Source organism: Hyperolius riggenbachi, chromosome 8 (assembly GCF_040937935.1).
Source record: "Hyperolius riggenbachi isolate aHypRig1 chromosome 8, aHypRig1.pri, whole genome shotgun sequence".
Lineage (NCBI taxonomy): Eukaryota > Metazoa > Chordata > Amphibia > Anura > Hyperoliidae > Hyperolius > Hyperolius riggenbachi.
Window position 1 is genome coordinate 264538704 of NC_090653.1, and position 21747 is coordinate 264560450.

At 44.3% G+C, this 21747-nt stretch overlaps 1 protein-coding gene across 3 annotated transcripts in view; it reads left to right on the forward strand.

Annotated features, from left to right (window-relative positions):
- The window catches only part of ABCA2 (ATP binding cassette subfamily A member 2), a 217137-nt gene extending 205155 nt beyond the window's left edge, over positions 1–11982 (forward strand). For all 3 annotated transcript variants that reach the window (XM_068248769.1, XM_068248770.1, XM_068248771.1), the window contains one exon: positions 11140–11982. In XM_068248769.1, the coding sequence (XP_068104870.1) occupies positions 11140–11175 (36 nt within the window). In that variant the 3' untranslated portion in view covers positions 11176–11982. The remainder of the gene's footprint in view (positions 1–11139) is intronic.
- Positions 11983–21747: the final 9765 nt, after the last annotated feature.

Genomic DNA, 21747 nt, shown 5'->3' on the forward strand with positions numbered 1-21747 from the left:
AGCTGGAAACAAACAGGTTTCCTCTTGTTGTAAAGGTAGCAAACAGCAACTGTAACAGCGATGAACTGCTTTGGCCCTTTGGTTCAAATAAAAGGATTTTCCGGATCTGCTTCAAGATTTGAATAACTCACTCCTGTGAGTATCTGAACAGGTATCAGACTTGCATCTCCATCAAATGGACCTCGGATACATCAGCTCGTCATTCAACGACACATCGCGGTTTTAGGCTCATCTGGACCCTCTAGGATAGGAACATCTATCTGGTCATGATGAACTCCGCGGTATCCGGTAACATCAGGGATGCTGGATCTGGCATCACACTTGCTCGGCATTCTTCCCCAAGATTAGGACTGCGTAAAGGATGGCAATCGTCAGGTGGGGCATCTTTGCGCCGGTATGACATCTTTGTGTCTATGTGGACTCTAGTAGAGATTAACACATCATTAGGTATACCTGTCAGGAGAAAAATAATCTGTTAGCACACATTTCCAGATTGCTCAATTCTCCGCAACTGTGAGCTAGGGTGACATATACGCAACTGATTAATATGCACCCATTTTTCAACAAAGTCATCCCCCTTAGGGATCTTAACCTTATAAACCACAGGAGACAACTTATCAGTGATTGGATATGGGCCCTTCCATGAAGGGAGGAACTTCTTCTCCTTTACCTGGTCTCTGGCGAAATTGTACAGATACACCTTATCGTCCACCTGATACTCCTTTTGCGTAGTTTTGAGGTCATAGTACGTTTTTGTACTGACTGCGGCTTTTTCGATGTTTCTTTGAGCAAATGCAAAGGCATGCTGGAGGTGCTTCCGTAAGTTCTCCACATATTGATGTGCAGTAGTTGCATTCATCAAGTTGTGATCTGAGGTTTTGTAAAGCAAATGCTGGGGTAACACCATCTTTCTACCTGTGAGCATCTCAAATGGAGAAAGTTTGGTTGCTGCGCTTGGAGTAGCTCTAATAGCCATGAGAACTAGTGGCAGCTTGACATCCCAGTCTTTACCTGATTCGCTAACAAATTTTTTCAGGATATTTACAATAGATTGATTGTAACGCTCCACTCCACCACTAGAGGCTGGTCGGTAAGCTATGTGTAGCTTCCGTTTTACCCCTAGGATTTCCCACATTTTGGTCATTACTTCACTGGTGAAGTGACTTCCGCGATCGGATTCGATGCGCTGTGGAAGACCAAATCGGGAAATATGTGGTTAATAAGCAGTGATGCGCACACACTGGAACTGCATGTTTTACTGGTAGACATTCTACCCATTTAGTGAACAGGCATGTTACGGTTAACATATACCGGTTTCCTTTTGAGGACGTTGTTACTGGACCAATAAAATCGATCTGGATGTCTGACCATGGCATAGCTATGCCTCTTTTCATCAGCGGTGCCCTGTGAGTGGGACCTTGTGCTGGAATTGAGGGCATATCAAACATCCTTGACAATATGTCCTGACATCCTGTAACATGTGTGGCCAGTAAGCGTAGTCCCTTAATAACTCATACGTTATTTTCTCTCCTCGATGACCAGCTGTCGGGGCATCGTGGGCATGTTGCAACATTAGACCCCGATATGCTGCGGGTACTACCCATTGTGTAATACCATTTTTCGAGGTTCGTATCAGCAATCCATCCTGTAATGAAAATTGTGACACACCTTTCATCAGAATACGTAATTCTTCGTTGTCACTGCAGTCTTCCACGGTGATGGGATAATCATGTGGACTTCCAATGTGTTTATAAAACAAACCAATAACGGGATCCCCCTTTTGGCTCGCAATGAGATCCTCATTAGGAGAATCTTGACACCACATTGCCACACTGGGTTGAGACTCCTTTTGGGCCTGCCCCCTAGTGGTGACATTTACTTCGATAGTTCCCATGAGGTCATTGATATCGAAGATTTCACCATCAATGGCTGCTTTCTTAGCGAGGGAATCTGCTAGATCGTTCCCATCTTTATCAGCGCCAGGGTGTTTCGAATGACCCCTTACCTTTTTCCAATAAATGGTAAGGTCGTGGGTATTAACCAGTTCATCAATTTTACAAAACAATTTACCATGTTTGACTGGCTTTTTGTTACTCCTTGTCATACTAGTTCTTTTCCAACTGGGAAAATATTCTACAAAACTGTTTCGAACATATTCAGAATCTGTTATCAAAACAAACTCCTTAAGATCATGTTCGATAGCCATTTGTATAGCTTTGTACACGGCAGCGAGTTCTGCGACCTGGCTACTTTTGGGACCAATTTTGTATCCCGCAGATATCTCTGGAAATATGTTATTCCATACGATACCGATACCTGCAACCAGCATCTTTTCATCTCCTTCTGTGTGAAAAGAACAGCCGTCAACATATGCACATGGTAGTGATTTGCAGTACTCCTCTTCATAGGATTTATATGGAGATAGAGATTGCTCTTCCAGAAAATCGTTTTCTGGTGGCTCATCTTTATGTTCCACATGAGTACAATCATGGAGTTCAGCTAATCCTTGAGCAACTGGATTTTTAGTATCCTGTTTATATTTGATTTCCAATGGCCATCCCATTAGGGACATTGTCCATGCCGTTATCCTACTGTTTGACAGGTTACCTTCTTTTATTTGATCACTTTGTAAATATTGTAGTGATTGGTGTGCAGTTTCCACAATGATCTTTTCACCTTGAATAAAACTTCTGAAATATTGCAAAGCCCACACAGTTGCTAATAATGCCTTCTCGCAATTATTAAATTTGATTTCAACTGGTGATAATGATTTGCTGGCATAAGCAATTATTTTATTCAGTCTTTCTTGCTTTTGGAAAAGAACTGCACTTACACTCTTGTCGGTAAAACCTGTTTCAACATAGAAGGGTTTACCACCTTCTGGATAAGCAAGGCATGGGGCCTGTATGAGTTTTGCTTTAAGCTCAGATACAGCTTGTTCATGGCACTCATTCCATTCCCATTGTACTCCTTTCTTTAGCAGCTGCAATAGCGGCTTTGTAATCTCAGCATAGTTATCTATGAACTTGCGAGAATAATTCATCATCCCCAGGAATGATCTCAGTTCCTTGAGATTTGTGGGGGACTTCGTATTTTTGATTGCTTCCACTTTCTTTTTCTGTGGATTGATTCCTTCTGCAGTAATTTCATGTCCTAGGAAATTTACTTTAGATCGGCACCATTGAGCTTTCTGTAGGGAAAGTTTAACACCTGCTTCTCTTAGTTGATTCAATACATATCTCAACTCTGAAATATGTTCCTCAAAGATTGTACTTTTGATAAGGATATCATCGACATAAGTTAGGGTACCTCGTTCAGCTGCATCAGGCATTGCTTTGTGCATGAACACAGCAAATTCGTGGCCTGCGTTGATGTATCCGAAAGGCGTACGGGTCCACGCAAATTGTCTATTACCGAATGTGAAGGCCAGTTTGTATTGATCCCTTTCATCCACTTTAATTGTCCAATATCCTTGTGCGCAGTCAAGGGCTGTGAATATTTTAGACCCTTGGATTTGCGCCAAGCATTGGTCAATGTATGGTACAGGCCAACCCGACATGTAGACACGTTTGTTTAACTGTCTCAAGTCTGAGCATAGACGGAACTGACCATTCGGTTTGAGAACTCCGAGTACTGGATGATTGAAGGAACTGTGTACTGGGCGGATAATACCTTTCTTTTCCAGGTTCTTAACAATTTCCGATAATGACTCGTAGGCTGCTAGCGGAAGTCGATATTGTTTGATAAACACAGGGGGTGCATCTGGATCAGTCAGGATTCTCGTAACATGCAGGTTAGTTTCCCCACAGTCATAAGAGTCCTTGGCAAACATGTCCTGGAAATCCCAGAATAGTTGCCTTAGCTGCTGTCGTTCTGATTCATTAGAACATCCATCAGCTATAGAGAGCTGTTCTTCCACCCGTTCATGAAATTCTGGGAAAATCTCAGGTTGACCTACCTCATAAGCTTCTTCAAGCCTATTAGTTAAGTCATTTGGGGTGTAACATGCTTGATCCTTACCCTGCTGGAGTGATTGATACTCACTTTCATTGATTTCATGGTTAAAAATCAATGATGTTTCCTCGACATGACATGTACCTTCCTCAGGACTGAAAGGATAAATAGAGTGTATGCTGAATAATCCTTCAGGTGTTGAGAAATATTGTTGGTGCACTATTTGTTCTTCTGTCAAATATTCATCAGGTATTATTCCAATGACTTCATTTTGGAATCCAAAAGTGTAATATTCTGAGTCAATGGCTAAGCCAATCATTGTATCCTCCTGTAACGTGATACTATGAGGGCTCATGTTTTGCATGACCATATATAATGGTTCCTGATGAATATTTATTAGGGGAATTGGTTTTACCTTCAACCCCAATTGTTGCATCCGATTGGATAAACTAATTAAGGCATCTGCATTTCTCATCTTTTGACCCTTCTTTACTCGAATGGGTAAAAGAAATGATTTGCAACCTTCAGGGATTTTTACTTTTTCAGCGACAGTGATATCCACTGCATATGGTATCCGCTGTCCCCATCTCAGTGCTTGTTCTCTATCCTGGAATTCCTCTGGGTTTCCGGATAATTTGGACCACAGAACATCATTAACCAGATCAACCTGTATGGCAAATCGGTGAATAATGTCGTTTCCTAAGTACATTTGGTACTGTGGTTCCTTTAACACACTGAAAACATGTTTTGCAGATTTGTTTCCTAGAGACACAGATAAGATGCATTTTGCAATCACATTATGACTCTGGTTATCGTTATCCAGATCGTGGATCCATTCCTGTGGGGAAATGAATTTGATTACCTGAGGGTCGGTAACCTGCTTCAGCAGTCCTAGGCTTATGTAGCTGGACTCAGATTTGAGATCCAACTTGGCATATTTTATCCGAGCAATATTATTTACCTGCACGGGAACCAGCACATTATCATTGATTTTCTCGATTTCAACCAATGCCTGTGTATGCTTGGTTATGCCTGCCACTTCCTGGTTTCCCCCTTTAAAGGAAATAGTTAACACATCCTCTTCAAGGACTATCTTTTCAATCTTATCCTTTCGGATATTTATGATGTGAAAAGCAGTGTTAGCATTTTCCTCGGGTTTACCGTTTTTCAGGATCGTGACTTCTGGTATCTGACTGTTCCGGAAATGGATTTCAACAGAGTTAGGCCTTTCCTCAATCATATGGCAGCTACGTTGCGACTGTGCATTGCTGGAGCGCTCAAAATCAATTGGAGTATTGACTTGAGCCCATATTGCTTCATTTATGAAGTCAATTATGGAATTTAGTCGTTTGAGCAAATCGATTCCAATGATCAATCTATCATATGGAAGATCAACAATCAAAGTTGGATGTCTAATGACCTTTTTACCAATCTTATATGTCAGCCAGGATGTGCCTTTTACTTGTAAACTATTACCACCAACGCTTATCAGCGCACCGTCAAAGGCTTTTAATCTTGGCTTCCTTTTTGATGAATCCAAGATCTGTTGGTAATAGTTAAAAGACAGAATAGTAACCTGGGAACCGGTATCCAGTAAACCTGGGATCGGTCCGATACATCCATCTTGTAGATGGGTATCGATAAAATACCGGCCATCTACCTGTTCAAGATTGCAAAGAAAATTGGAATGTTTTTCCATTTGTTGCTTCAGAGAATGATCTCTCTGCAGCGTCAGGGTATTAGGAACTTGTTCCTCCTGATTCTGCCTGCAAGGCATTTGGGTTCCCATGGATTCTACCACTGGGACAATCTGAACAGAGGGTACTTCATGCTCTGGCTCAAATGACATAATATCACCCATTTGTGTTGAAATATCGAGAACATTAGACTTCCCTTCCTCGACCTGGGATAGGTCGGTACATTGCAAGTCATTTTCATTAACGGTATTTAGTACTGCCATATCCGTTTCCGTATAGTGATTTGTCTCGGTTTCCTTTAATTGGCAGAGCTGGGCCCTGCCTCCCCAGCTAAAAAATCCTCATGCTGTCTTCCTGCAGGTCCCTGAGCCAACTTACCCATCATGTCACTCAATTTGTTCACTTGATCAACAAGCTGATCAAACCTATTAGGTCGGCGAGGGTTCTGGTTCCTGGGATCATATCTGTTCCCTGCGGGTGATCCACTCCTAGGTGAGTTAGGTGGTGATCTACCCCTAGGTGAATTAGGTGGGTGCTGTCTCCTTTCCCACTGCTGCCTGGGTCGGTTATCCCATTGTCTATATCTTTGGGGACGTCTGTACCCCTGGGGTTCTCTATATCCCTGGTAACCTCTATACCTTTGACTACCCTGGTTTCCTTGGTAACCCTGGTATCCTTGATACCTGCGATTGAACCGAGGACGGTAGACCTGGTTCTCAGAACCTGAGCTATCCCTATCTGACCCTTTAGGATTTTGTGGTCTGTTTTGATTAGGGTTTTGTTGCTGTCTTTGGCCCTGCTGGATAGGTACTTTTGCAGGAGGTATTTTCTTCTGTTGGGATTCAAGGTTTAGGTCCGCTTTCACTTTGGTTTCTTCTACTCTGTGCTCTGGGTACTTTCTGGTGTTCCTCCCACTTACGTTGGAACTCCCACTGATATTGAACAGCAGTGTCGCTGAGGTAACCATTTTCTCTAGGGAGTTTCCGAAGTCTAACTCATTGGCCATGCTTAACTTTATTTGGGTAGGCAATGCATCGTAATATGCCTGTTTAAAATCAAGAGACTCCCAGTTAGGATTCCGATATGCCAAACTGTAAGAGTTTTTTAGCACAGAAAGGAATTCTCGGGGGCTCTGATCGGGTCGACAAGTAAGTCGATACACATCTCGTTTTGCTTCTGAGATAGTGCGATACGGCCCAAACTCCAGCTTCACTTCGTGTGAAACTGCTTGCCATCTAATGATACCTCGCTCCTTAAATGAGGTGAAATAGTGGCGGTATCTGTCATCAAAAACCCATGGGAGAAATCTGATTTTGTCTGCTTCAGACAGATTTAAAGAGTCCATAGTGGATTCATACAACTCCATGTGGGATGCTATTTGCGCTGAACCCTTTTTAGTGAACTTTGGCACAGCGGTGTTTAAGAATTTTATGATGCTGGCCGAGCTCTGTTTTTCTTGGGGGTACTGATTATTTCCCCTATTTGACTCCCCCCTATACGTACCTTTCCCCCTTCTTGGGATAGGGCTGGATTCTCGCTTTCTCTCCTCAGCCTCCAATTCATCTGAATCAATATCAGCAAGGGAGTCGTGACCTTTATGGGAATCATCATACCTAGGGGCCCTCATTTGCATATCTCTCTCTGGAGAGGAATCCAAATGTTGATCTTTAGGGACCCTTGTACTGTCATCGATTATGGTATTCATAGTCTTACATACCGTCTCCATACGATCCAACATGCCTTGCCATTTTAGGTCATATGGAGTGAGTATTGGCGGGCAAGGGCTGGATGATCTATCGAGTCTACCTGCCTGTTGGATTTTGAAGTACTGCTGTTGTAGTTCTTCAAAATCCTGTTTAAGTCTGCGATGCGCTTCACGATTCCGTTCGGCGTCTCTTTCCAGACTTTTGATCGCTACCTCCCTGTCTGAAATATTAATCATTAATTGGTCTCTATCAGCCCTTATAATTTGAAGATCTGATTCCACATCCCGTAACTGGGAGTTCAATGATTGGACGTCTCCCTCTGTTCCTTGCAATTGGGATCTCAACTGTACAATCTCTTTTTTTCTAGACTGTGCAAGGATATCTACCTCTAATAACCCATATAACACAGAGGGTAGGGCGCCTAACAACCTCTTCTTCAGTTCGGAATCCGAGGTTATTGTGGTCATACATGAAAGATAATGATCCACCAGACCCTTAGATTGAAATATATGATCAGCTTCCTGTTTTATACTTTTCCTCATTCTGCTTATCCATTCATCTACTTCCTCATTATATTTCAGTTGTATAAATATAAATTCCACAATTTTTCGGAACGTCTGTTCCAAATGCAGTTCTGAATCACTACCTGTAGCACTCATGATTCAATAGCCAATGCAATAAAACCAGCTCAATAAAACGTTTTTACACTGTTTAAACCAGTAATGGAAAGTAAACGGATCTCGCTGGGGCCTCCAATTCTTATGTCGGGCGTTTTGTCAATGTTTGTATAACTTGTTTAAAAATAAATATAAAATCAAAAATGTAAATGTAATGCTCCTGGGAAAATAGGAGGAGCTAAAATACAAACATACGCCTAACTGTGTGAGCTTGTTTTCCGAGGTTTTACAGTACTGGTTTAAACATACAAATAAACATAGACCAATTTATAAAAATATCAATTTAATATCGAATAAATATTACAATATCAAAACAATATAAAATTGCACTTTTGATATATAACAAAACTCATAAGGTCATTCTTATAATAAGCAATGAGCTGGATAATAATTTCAGTAAAACATCAAAATGTTATTATACTTATTCACCAATACAAAAGGCTTAAACCAATTAGCAGTCAACTCAAATACAGTGCAGAGTTATGACTCATCAAATATGGCCGTCGGCCCTGTTACTCAATTTACCACAGGGTCTCTGGAGACAAAATGGATGAATTGAACGACAACAAAATGGCTGTTATCAAAATCAAAATGGCTGCTATCAAAAACAAAATGGTGGCTATCAAAAACAAAATGGTGGCTATCAAAAATCAAAATTGCGCAGTCCAAAATCAAAAATGCGCTATCCAAAATAAACTGGCTGATGTCAGCTATATCATTCAATATAACAAATTTAGGATGACTCAGTGGATCTGACGACTGGGCGTTGCCCCACAATCGCTATGCAATCAACTATAAATGACAGGAATTTTCCCACTGTCTATACTTTAACCTCCGCTGGCCTGTGATACTACACAGAGCAAGCGGGTAACATATATATAATTTTGGAATAAAATATCTATTGAGTCGTCCTAAACTTGGTTAGGTGTGGCTTGCACATGCTGCGGCAAAGTATCAAAATATCTAGAGGAGGTAGCTTGAAAGGTTTAGTTTTTTATTTATCCAAGACTGAGTTAAACAGCCAGTTATCAATGAACATATGGTAGAACTTAGGTGAGTTGTTTCCAACTTGCAACTTTGGAAAAGTTCACCCCTTTTTAAAATATCAACCAATGAAATTCAATCAATACATCATATGTTCAGATATTCTGCGCCGTAATAAGCCGTCTAACTAACAAGAAAATCAGAACTGGGTTCAAGTATAGTCACCAAGATGGCCTCTGGGCGTGTTCCTCTTAGGCGTGGCTGTGTTCAGATGGCATGAATCCTCTATGTCCTGGTCTGCTCAGATCTCCTGATGGTCTGATCCTCATCCTTGCATGACCCCTCTCATCTTATTCCCCTCACTACCTATGGTCCTGCCCAGGAGATTAAATCTTCTAGCCTATCACTGGGCAGTGGGAGTGACCAATGGGAGCTTTCTGTGACTAATCTTTAACCCAAGTGTAATACTGGCTTTCACCCTTTGTAGGTGCTGTTGGCTAACTAATCACAGACTTACTGGGATATTTGGCAAACTAAAAACAAAAATCATGTTTTATTATAACCCAACAGTGAATAAATCAATGTTATAATTCCTCTATGGATAGCTGACCTTGCTGGAATCACTGGTTATTATTTATTATACAGTGACCTTTTCTACCATATTTCGGATAGATTGGATTTGATCCAAAATCATAGTGACATATTGAAAACCACCATGTTTCCTTATATAAAACATTGTTTTTGTTAGCATGGTTTTATATCTCTTACATTATTGTTTAATATACAACACTGGTAACCATATAACATTTCTATACCATTCTGGATATATTCATTCAGGGAATCTTTATATTAACACGTATACATTTTCAATAACATTTTCATATTGTTACTGGTTTGCCCAGCTATAAGAAAAATAAAGGTATTTCCTAAGCCTTGTGTTTGTGTCTGGACTTTGGAAACACAAATATTGCATAGAAACCTTGCATGGGTTTTGGTTTCACATTCAATGTAGCCAGGTTTGAGCCATTGTATACAGATATTAGTCCATTTTTAAACACACTATTGTCACTCAGACTCCTCTTGTTTGCTATCTTGTCAAGTGTTTTGACCTAAAACAAAGAATGGTCTGATATCATTGTTCCCAGTAAGGTGAATGGGATTACCCATTGTAAATAGCACATCAGCTGACTGCCTGTTGTTCAACATCTGACCTTCCTTTAGAGACACATACAAGTCAGCCTTGCATGGCAATATTACATCGCCATATTAAAATATGCTCTGCCTTTCTCAATGATCAATGTATATGTTAACCTATAATCACCCTACATTAAGAAGTCTTTGTCTTCTGTAACCTAAGGAAAGGAAATTATTAGGTCTATGTGTATCTGATCATACACAGTTCAGTTTATTGGAAAAATGATATCCCGCCATATGGAAATCTCGACAGTACAGGTTCCCTTTAACCACTTCCCTGGTGGTGCCTAACCCTAAATCTCCCCTGGTGGTGCCTAACCCTAACCTTGGCAGTGATCCATTCACTGTTTTGCAGCTAAATAACTTCTGCAGTTTGGGTTATATAGGTTAGCTATTGATAACGTTACTGTGTGCAATAACGTCTGCTGTTTGGCATATGAACGGCGCTATTGATAAATAACGTTACTGTGTGCCGTTTTTCTTCTTCTTTCCCTGTGCGCCGTTATTATGCACTACTAACGATAAATAGCGATAAGCGTATCTTTTTCATGCGGCGCCATTCTTATGCATAGGCGCTGGGCGCCATTATTCACTGTTCCGCTGACGTATGACACATGTGCACGCCCACTTTCCACTATAGTCAGATACAGAATACCAGGTTTACTATAACAGAAGTTCTATTATATCAGGGTTTACTATACCAGGCGTTACTTTCATATACTTATAATGGGGATTGGCCGGGCCCTGGAAACTTTATAATTGTACCCAAATGTTTAATATAACAGAGTTTACTATAACGAGATTATACTGTATGTAGATGGAACTGCTGATGTGGAACACGGAAATCTGTTATCCTCCACAAATACCCTTTTTCATTTACTTGTGTATTTTGGGTAACGGTGTATCTTTTTCCTTTGTCTCCCACAGGCTCAACTATCTTTTAACACAGATACTCTCTGCTAAAAAGGGACCTCATTCTGCTCAGCAGCAACACTACAACCACCCAATACGCTGGAGACCACTGCCCATTTTTACGACAGCCCCAAAGCAAGCCTGGGGTCGAGGGATGGAGAGGAAGCTTATGTTACGGGCCAGACAGTGGTGCATGTAACATACACACACTGACCTGGAACTGTCCTGCTTGCAGTACCTCTGATTGTGCATTGGGGGGTGCTGCTCTGAGATGGACTGATAGAGCAGATCCCTCGCCTTCTCCCCCCTCAGCTGCTTGAGAATTTACAACACCGGCTGCAAAACTCTCACAGACTTGAGGCCCTTGCGCCTAAAGACTGCAGACGCTCCGGCGGCGGCCGGTAAAGTCATGGAATCGAAGAGACTTGCCTTAGCAGAGGATTAATCTAAATGATCATGTTTTATTTTGGGAATGTACGAAATCGTTGCGGCCTCCTCGACGCACCTTTTATTTTCAGGATATTGGCAGCAGACGCAGTGCTCTGCTTCTGTGGGCATTACATAGTTTTTAGTTTTTGAACTTTTATTTGTTTGTTTGCAACTTTTTTGTGCTGACTCCGCCCTCATCTGTGTGCAATATTATGTGCCAACCACTGTATATAGTCTCGCTGCAGAGGGTGCTCACAGCCAGCAGAAACCCTTGTGGGCATTTTAGGAACTGCACTGCCAAAAAAACAGGAAAACAAAAAAGTAAATCATGGAAAATGTATGTGTGTATAAAATGCTTTCTCTTGTGTTCTTTTTTTTTTCCTTTTTTCAAAAATTGCAAAAGATAAATGACCAAATACGTGCACTTTAGCTTGTGTTTTGTCTTCCGTTTGTTACCACTTGCCAGAAAATATATGATAAATGGCACTCAACGAGTACTTAGGATTAGGAGCACTACACAAATCCTAGGCAGGCCCACCCCTTATTAAGAACACTATACTAATACTCGGTAGGGCCTTCCTTCATTAGAAACCACTATACTCATTTTGGTTGGGGTCTCCCTTTATAAGAAACACTACAGTAATACTGGGTATGGCCTCCCTTATTAGGAACACTATACTAATACTGGGTAGGGTCAGGGGTGCAGCTAAGGTTTTTGTGGCCCCAAGCGGACTGTAGCAAGAGGCCCTATCCTGCGGCGCGCGAAGCGCGCCGCGGCGAAAAATGGGTGTGGCTATCCCGCATAAGTGGGCGTGGCCATGACATGTGGGTGGAGCAGGAGGGCGGATTGGGGCGGGGCTGTTTGCGGGGAAAAAATGGATGTTGGGGTGATTGAGGCGCGCGTAGCGCGCCGAAAGATTGGCGCGGCCATGACATTGTATGGGCGAAGCTTAACCGTAGCACAGCAAATATAGCCAACTATGACCATTAAATAATAAATGCAGCAACAGTTACCCCAGACACCAGAAAATAAAAACGCAATTTGGGCCACATTTCAGCAGAAATCAAACGCAATTAGGGCACATTTTCAGCCGAAATCAAACGCAATTAGGGCACATTTTCAGCAGAAATCAAACGCAATTAGGGCAGAGTTCAGCAGAAATCAAACGCAATTAGGGCCACATTTTCAGCAGATATCAAACGCATTTAGGGTACAGTTCAGCAGAAATCAATCGCAATTAGGGCCACATTTTCAGCAGATATCAAACGCATTTAGGGCACAGTTCAGCAGAAATCAATCGCAATTAGGGCCACATTTTCAGCAGATATCAAACGCATTTAGGGCACAGTTCAGCAGAAATCAATCGCAATTAGGGCCACATTTTCAGCAGATATCAAACGCATTTAGGGCACAGTTCAGCAGAAATCAATCGCAATTAGGGCCACATTTTCAGCAGATATCAAACGCATTTAGGGCACAGTTCAGCAGAAATCAATCGCAATTAGGGCCACATTTTCAGCAGATATCAAACGCATTTAGGGCACAGTTCAGCAGAAATCAATCGCAATTAGGGCCACATTTTCAGCAGATATCAAACGCATTTAGGGCACAGTTCAGCAGAAATCAATCGCAATTAGGGCCACATTTTCAGCAGATATCAAACGCATTTAGGGCACAGTTCAGCAGAAATCAATCGCAATTAGGGCCACATTTTCAGCAGATATCAAACGCATTTAGGGCACAGTTCAGCAGAAATCAATCGCAATTAGGGCCACATTTTCAGCAGATATCAAACGCATTTAGGGCACAGTTCAGCAGAAATCAATCGCAATTAGGGCCACATTTTCAGCAGATATCAAACGCATTTAGGGCACAGTTCAGCAGAAATCAATCGCAATTAGGGCCACATTTTCAGCAGATATCAAACGCATTTAGGGCACAGTTCAGCAGAAATCAATCGCAATTAGGGCCACATTTTCAGCAGATATCAAACGCATTTAGGGCACAGTTCAGCAGAAATCAATCGCAATTAGGGCCACATTTTCAGCAGATATCAAACGCATTTAGGGCACAGTTCAGCAGAAATCAATCGCAATTAGGGCCACATTTTCAGCAGATATCAAACGCATTTAGGGCACAGTTCAGCAGAAATCAATCGCAATTAGGGCCACATTTTCAGCAGATATCAAACGCATTTAGGGCACAGTTCAGCAGAAATCAATCGCAATTAGGGCCACATTTTCAGCAGATATCAAACGCATTTAGGGCACAGTTCAGCAGAAATCAATCGCAATTAGGGCCACATTTTCAGCAGATATCAAACGCATTTAGGGCACAGTTCAGCAGAAATCAATCGCAATTAGGGCCACATTTTCAGCAGATATCAAACGCAATTAGGGCACAGTTCAGCAGAAATCAATCGCAATTAGGGCCACATTTTCAGCAGATATCAAATGCAATTAGGGCACAGTTCAGCAGAAATCAATCGCAAATTCGCAATTAGGGCTGCGGCTGCAAAAAGAAAAGAATTTACTCACCTGGCAGGCTGGCACTGGCAGAAGTCTTCTCTCCCTGGTCTCCTCTCCCGGCCGGCTTCTCAGGCGCGCAGTTCCCACGGAGCTCCCTTCCTGGCTTCCTCCTCCAATCTCCCGCGCTGATTCATGCAGGGCTACGGGTCGGGAAGATGGCCACCCGAAGCCCTGTACTGGAGACATAGTCTCCAGAGCAGGGCTTCGGCGGCGGCCATCTTCCTGTAGCCCTGCTCTGCTCTGCCAGCCCGGCGGGGCTGCGGGGAAAAAGTGACGTCACGCCGACGTCACGGAGCCGCCGAGGCCCCTAAGATTGTGAGGCCCCAAGCGACCGCTTGGTTCGCTTTATGCCTCGCGGCGCCCCTGGGTAGGGTCTCCCTTTATTAGGAATACTATAGTAATACTGGGTGGGGTGTCCATTTATTAGGAACTCTATACTAATTCTGGTTTGGGTATCCCTTTATTAGGAACACTGTGCTGGGTATCCCTTTATTAGGAACACTGTGCTAATACTTTTTAGGGCCTCCCTTTATTCGGAACACAATACTGGGCAAGGTCTCTCTTCATTAGGTACAGTATACAAATACTGAGAAGGTTCTGCCTCTATTAAGAGCTGTCAGTCTCCTAGCAGGTCTATACTATGTGCACAGATCTCTGGGTCACATGACTTTTCCATGCATGACATCAGGTGTGAAAATTGTGGAATGACACAGCCCCATAGTCACCTCTACTAACAATGAAAAAAAAATAATAATCAGAGAGGGAGAGAACTTGGGCTTTTTAACACATTCAGTTTGAGAAGAGCCAATGTGTACTTTGTCTACACTGCAACACACTCAGACAGCCTGCAGAGGGTGCTGTTGATGCTCTATATTCTGTGTTTTCAGTGTGTGAGTTCGACCTTTCCAGTAGTTCAGGTTTTATGTTCTCAGGTAGCTAGATTGCTTGACTATATAACAATATATACATTGCTTATCTCACCTCATCATATAACTCCCACAAGTGCAGTGTTTGCAGAAAAGCTATGATCACTGTCTCAATCAATAAGTTTGCAACACCACTCAAGGTTTCAAATAAGTAAAAAGTGTAAACTGCTTCACGACCGCCTAACGCTGATGGGTGTCGGGAAGCTGGCGGGGAGATGGAGGGAGGCATGGGGGTAGGGGAATTGCACTATTTATAAAAAAAAAAAAAAAAAAACCTTTGCCTGCAGCAGCAATCAGAGCCCACCAACAGAAAGCTCTGATGGGGGCAGAAAAAAGGGGGGGGGGGGTTTAATTTGTGTGCATGGTTGTGTGGCTCTGCAGCAAGCCATTAAAGCTGCAGAATCCTAATTTGTAAAAATTAACTTGGTCACTAGGGGGGTAAAGCCTGTGGTTAATTAAAACTTCAGAAAAGACAATAAACAAGGCTACTGTGGAGCGCTCTCACAACCACTGTAAAGTCACCTCACACACCCTCACTCCACGCATACTCTGGTACTGGTACCAGTGGCGTAGCAATACGGGGTGCAGAGGTTGCGACCACACCGGGCCCTTGGGTCAAAGGGCCCCACACTAAACCACACCCTTTATGAGTACAGTTGGTAATAATCACATCTATAGATGCTTTGAATATTAGTAATCATTAACAAACTGTTCCCCATCCCCTTCTAGGAATTCTGATACTGTGGTTGTCCTTGGCAGGTTTTGGTGCACCATATCAGTTATTATGTATAAAGTGCTTGGGAGGCCCCAACTTAAAACTTGCACCAGAGCCCATAGATCCTTAGCTGCGCCACTGACCGGCAACATAAAAGCATTCGGGATTTCTTCATAGAGGGGGGAGAGGATATACAGGAGCTTTCTCAGTGTTGCAGGGTACCAATGCTGCTGGCTAGGTCAGTGACAGAACACCATTGAGCAAGGATGAGCAGAGATCTGGTAACCAGCCAGACCAGTGTCACCGGCAGCACCATGGCCAGCATTACCACTAGCCAGATCACCACGGCCAGCATCAGGCCAACCAGCACAGCATCGCCACCAGCCAGACCAGCAGCACCATGGCCAGCATTACTACTAGCCAGACCAGAGTCACCACAGCCAGCATCAGGCCAACCAGCACAGCATCGCCACCAGCCAGGCCAGTGTCACCACCAGCAGCACCATGGCCAGCATTACCACTAGCCAGAGCACCACGGCCAGCATCAGGCCAACCAGCACAGCATCGCCACCAGCCAGACCAGCAGCACCATGGCCAGCATTACTACTAGCCAGACCAGAGTCACCACAGCCAGCATCAGGCCAACCAGCACAGCATCGCCACCAGCCAGGCCAGCAGCACCATGGCCAGCATTACCACTAGCCAGGTCAGAGTCACCACGGCCAGCATCAGGCCAACCAGCACAGCATCGCCACCAGCCAGACCAGCAGCACCATGGCCAGCATTACTACTAGCCAGACCAGAGTCACCACGGCCAACATCAGGCCAACCAGCACAGCATCGCCACCAGCCAGACCAGCAGCACCATGGCCAGCATTACCACTAGTCAGACCAGAGTCACCACAGCCAGCATCAGGCCAACCAGCACAGCATCGCCACCAGCCAGGCCAGCAGCACCATGGCCAGCATTACTACTAGCCAGACCAGAGTCACCACGGCCAACATCAGGCCAACCAGCACAGCATCGCCACCAGCCAGACCAGCAGCACCATGGCCAGCATTACCACTAGTCAGACCAGAGTCACCACAGTCAGCATCAGGCCAACCAGCACAGCATCGCCACCAGCCAGGCCAGTGTCCCCACCAGCCAGGCCAGCAGCACCATGGCCAGCATTACCGCTAGCCAGGCCAGAGTCACCACGGCCAGCATCACCCCCAGGCCAGCCAAGCACATCACCCAGGCAAACACAGAAGCCAGGTGAGAGGACACTCTGCTTATTATTGTGAAATGCTGCCGGGTTATGATATTTCTATGTAGGAACACACCTGCCGCACTGTGAGTCACTATATTCAGTGTGGCAAGCTGCGTTACAAAGGGGTCGTTATGCTGCACCACTGTGAACGCTGCTAAGTTCATGTACATTTGGTCCAACCTATGACCATGCCCACATTTTTTTGGGATGCTTACCTGGTGCCCAGATCTCCCAGGCCCCTAGCAATGCCCCTGGCATAGATTCCACACTGCGGCTTTCCATGGTCCCGAGCCGATCCCAGCTCGCCAGGGCCGCAGACTCGGCTGTCCTCCTATGGGTAAGGAGCCAGTTTCATTGGATCCTTACTGATGAATGTGAGCCAATCACAGTGATCATTGAATGGTATAATGAAAAAAAAGCTCTAGTCCTTAAAGGGAACCAGAGATGAAAAACATTAAGATGTTTTACATACCTGGGGCTTCCTGCAGCCCCATACGCTCTGATCGATCCCACGCCGACATCCTCCGCTGCCTGCATCTACGAGAACCGGGACCCCGCTCTGCCGTCAGTCAGAGCCAGTCTAAGCGTAAGGGAAGTGCGCTGTTTGCGTATCTGTGCAGCAGCCGCTGGAAAGATACGTAGAGGGTGCACTTCTCCTGCGTAGCTGGCTCCGATGATGTCAGCGACGAGACCCGGTTCTCATAGATGCTGGCAGTGGAAGACGGCGGCGTGGAACCGATCAGAGCATATGGGGCTGGAGGAAGCCCCAGGTATGTAACATCTTTTTCATTTTCCCGTCTCAGGTTCATCTCTAGTTCCCTTTAAGGGGCCAGAGCAATGCCATCCTACATGGGTTCATAAGAATACGTATGCTGTACCCAGCCCAAAAAATGCCACGGCTTGCTACATCTAACTTCAAACCGGGGGGGTGCCTCTAATTCCTAATTAAAGGGTGGGATGTTTCCTATGGCTGCTAAAAGTAATTAACCTTACCTCACACCAATGCAACTACCCCCCCCCCCCCACCCACACACACACACACACACACACTTTTCTACATAGCTCCCTCTAGAGGCAAGTTTGGTCAGGCTTGCAGAGGGTCATGGTGCTGCTAAGAACGCATGGTGCTGCTGCGGTAAGAACTCAGCGCACCTCTTTGCGAAGGCAGTCTTGGCTCACGTGCATGAATAAGAGTCGTGAGGAAATTTGGGCGCCCAATTTCGCCAAGTAGAATCTCTGTAGAATGTACAGGTAGCCTGTTTTAACAGTATAAATTACCATAGTAAAATATAGGTAAATGTTACCAATATTTTGCTACAAGTTAACCTAACACTGTTCTCTTACTAGTAGACCTAAGCCCGTTTAAAAACGGGCTCTAGGTCGGTCTCTCACCACCGCTTGTCAGTGCGCATGCATGCGCACACGCCTGCCCAGCTCCCTAGCCCCGTCCTCCTGCCCTAGCGGCTATCCGTGCGGCACATGCGCAGTAGCGCAAATGCTCGGGCACAGGGACAGGAGTGTACGCAGGGACACTTAGGTTTTATTACATACTATACACAGAACCAGGGTTGTGGAGTCGGTACAAAAATCATCCGACTCCAGGTACCCAAAATGGCTCCGACTAATTCTTACCAGGGCTGTTGATTTGGTACAAAAGTCAACTGACTCCAACGCCCCAGTTTGTGAAACCACAGACTCTGACTCCAGGTACCCAAAATTGCTCCGACTCCACAGCCCTACACACGCACATCCCACCTTGCCTAAACTTAACCATTCCTCCCCATGCCTAACCTGTAAACACCCCAGTGTTTAGGTCTCGTCAAGGGGTCATAACTTCTGTTTGTTTTTCAGCTCAGCAAGGTAGCTTTGTCACAGCTGCTGTTTAAGGTCTTCATTTTCAGACTGGATTGTAAACTGAAAATAAAAATAGAAGACTCCGTTCTATGTTCTATTTACCTTTTGTAAAGAAAACACAAAACAGGACAAAAAACAATCCTATCATAAAAGTTATTTCCACTTCAGGTTTGCTTTAATATGTAACATGACATGGGCGAGAGTGACGAGCGTGACAAATATTCGGACAGATAAAACAATTCACGTGTCTGTATTTCAGCAGCACATTTTCGCTATGTGACTGGAGGGATGTGAGAGGACTGAGTGTAAAAACAATTAACCGCTTTAATGTAGTTAAAAAGGAGGGCAGGTATGCGGAGAATGTTTCCATAGGTATATAAAATGCATAACGTTGAGGTTTGCATTGCACTTCAATTGCTTTCGGCGTCCTTGTGGTTTATACGAAAGCCTCGCCCTTACACTTTATGTAACTACCCCAGAGAGGTATGTGGCTGCTCTGCCTCATCAGAGACACGAGCTGGGACGAGGCTTTGTACCAATATAAGCCTTCTGTAAAGACTGCAGGAAATAAATAGCTGTCTACTGCCTGTAGGTAGCCAGTCAGCTCCTCAACTTTGCAACAATCGTCTTTCAGGTTCGTCGTCTAGATTCTATTTGTAGGAAGAAAGATTAGAGCAAGAATTAAGGGGCGCAAGATGGAAGTTTTACTGATGGCTAACACGGTACAATACCCTACTGCTACCATGATGGAAGTAAAAGTCTGAGGAGATATAGATAGGCAGCAACTCGAAAGCCTCATGATGAGACACAAAACTGGAAGGTCAAGATGGGGTTTCATGGGGGAGGGGGGCAATAATGAGGACACAAACAGGAAGGAGAGGAGAAAGATGAAAGAGCACAGTGAGGAGTTGGTGGAGGAACAACACTGAGGACTTAGTGGAGCAGCAGAATGGCACAGTGACCTGGGAGAGGGGGACATGGGTTTACACTGAGGGCTTAGCTGAGGGGATCAGTGAATAATGGCGCACAGCGCCTATGCATAACAATGGCGCCACATTAAAAAGATACGCTTATCGCTATTTATCGTTAGTACTGCATAATAATGGCACGCAGGGAAAAAAGAAGAAAACCGGCACACACTAACGTTATTTATCAATAGCGTCCTACATAAGCCAAACTGCAGACGTAATTTAACTGCAAAACGGGGAATGGATTTAATGTAACACTGTCAAGGTTAGGGTTAGGCACCATCAGGGGGGTCTTAGGGTTAGGCACCACCAAGGGGGTGGTTAGGGTTAGGCACCACCAGGGGGATCTTAGAGTTAGGCACCACCAGGGGGGTCTTAGGGTTAGGGGGGGTCTTAGGGTTAGGCAACACCAGGGGGGGTCTTAGGGTTAGGCAACACCAGGGGGGTCTTAGGGTTAGGGATAGGTACAGAGAGGGTTCTGTGTGTTAACGGTAAATAACAATAAGGCTTTAATGTTAAATAGCGATAAGCGGCAAACGGATTAGCTGCAACACCGTGCGCCATTATTCTCAGGTGCCATTTTCAGATGGATGCTAGCTGAGGAACCAGATAGCATAATGACCTGGGGTCACTCTGAGGGCTTAGTTGAGGAACCAGATGGCCCAATGACCTGGGAGAGGGCAACATGGCCAGGGTCACACTGAGGGCTTAGTGGAGCAGCATAATGGCACAATGACCTGGGAGAGGGGGACATGGGGTCACACTGAGGGCTAAGTGGTTGGACAACAGTTTGGGCACTGTGCAGGCCGGCTTGTGCCGTCTAGGCAATGCAGCCCAGCTCTGTTCACAAGCCCTTGTTGCGGGCTTCATGGGGGTCCCAATGCTGGAACAGCAAGGAGAAGGGAGGAAGCTTCTGAATCTCCCTGGATTATCCAGAGACTTAAAGAACAAGTGACACCCATGCTAACCTAGAAATAAAAAACACATACTGTATACAAGTAGATAAATACTACTTCTACTTACATAACAGATGTATTGTGCTATCCACGTAATGATTCCTGTGAATTTTACAAAGAAAAAGCAGAAAATCCTATTCTAGGCAGTGGCCATCTTGCCAAGCTAATGCTGACATCATATCCTCCCTGACTCTTGTTTTCTCCCCTCCCTTCTCTTGCTCATTGTGTATTCATTAGCTGCCCTCCTCCCTGAGTCTTTTTTTTATTTACACATCCAATCACTGAGTCACCTCAGCCTTGCTTGTAAACACAAGTGATCAGCTAGGCAGGGAAATAAATGGAAGAGGAGGAATATATTATAGATAAAAAGAGCTCCCAGCATTCAACTTTTGGCACTTTTCGGCAACAGGGCCAGTGCTGCTAAAGTATGTGATAACTCCAAATCATAACAGCAGAAAAAGTTTTGAATGCAGGATTAGCATCTTTATCATTTAATACACTCAGACCAGTTGCTGTTGAAATTTGATTTTTATGGTGACAATACCGCTTTAACTCTACTTAGTACCTATAGGGAACACTTTTTCACTACAGGTACACTCTAAGATTGGCAGAACAAACAGAAGCATCATTTGGGCACACAAGATGATGCAGCACGTCCTCTGTGCGAGGCTCCGTCTGTTTGGATTGTGCCTTGAGCCCCAGCAGACAGACATTACACAGGTAGAATTATGGATAATCTCCGTTAACGATCACATAATGGCATGGAAATGAGGCTTCTATCCATCCAGCTGCCCTTGTAAAATCCACACCCAGCCCGGCTGGAACGTGTTTGGTGGATTTTTGTCCACTTTGTACTTTGATCCGTCCCTTTCATGCAGCGGGTCACACACAGGCTTAGCGCTTACAGAAGCTGATCTCATTTATGGGTTTGTACCTGCTGTGCTTTGTATTAAGTGCATAATTTCTATTGTCTTCAGCTTCCTTCTGTGATGA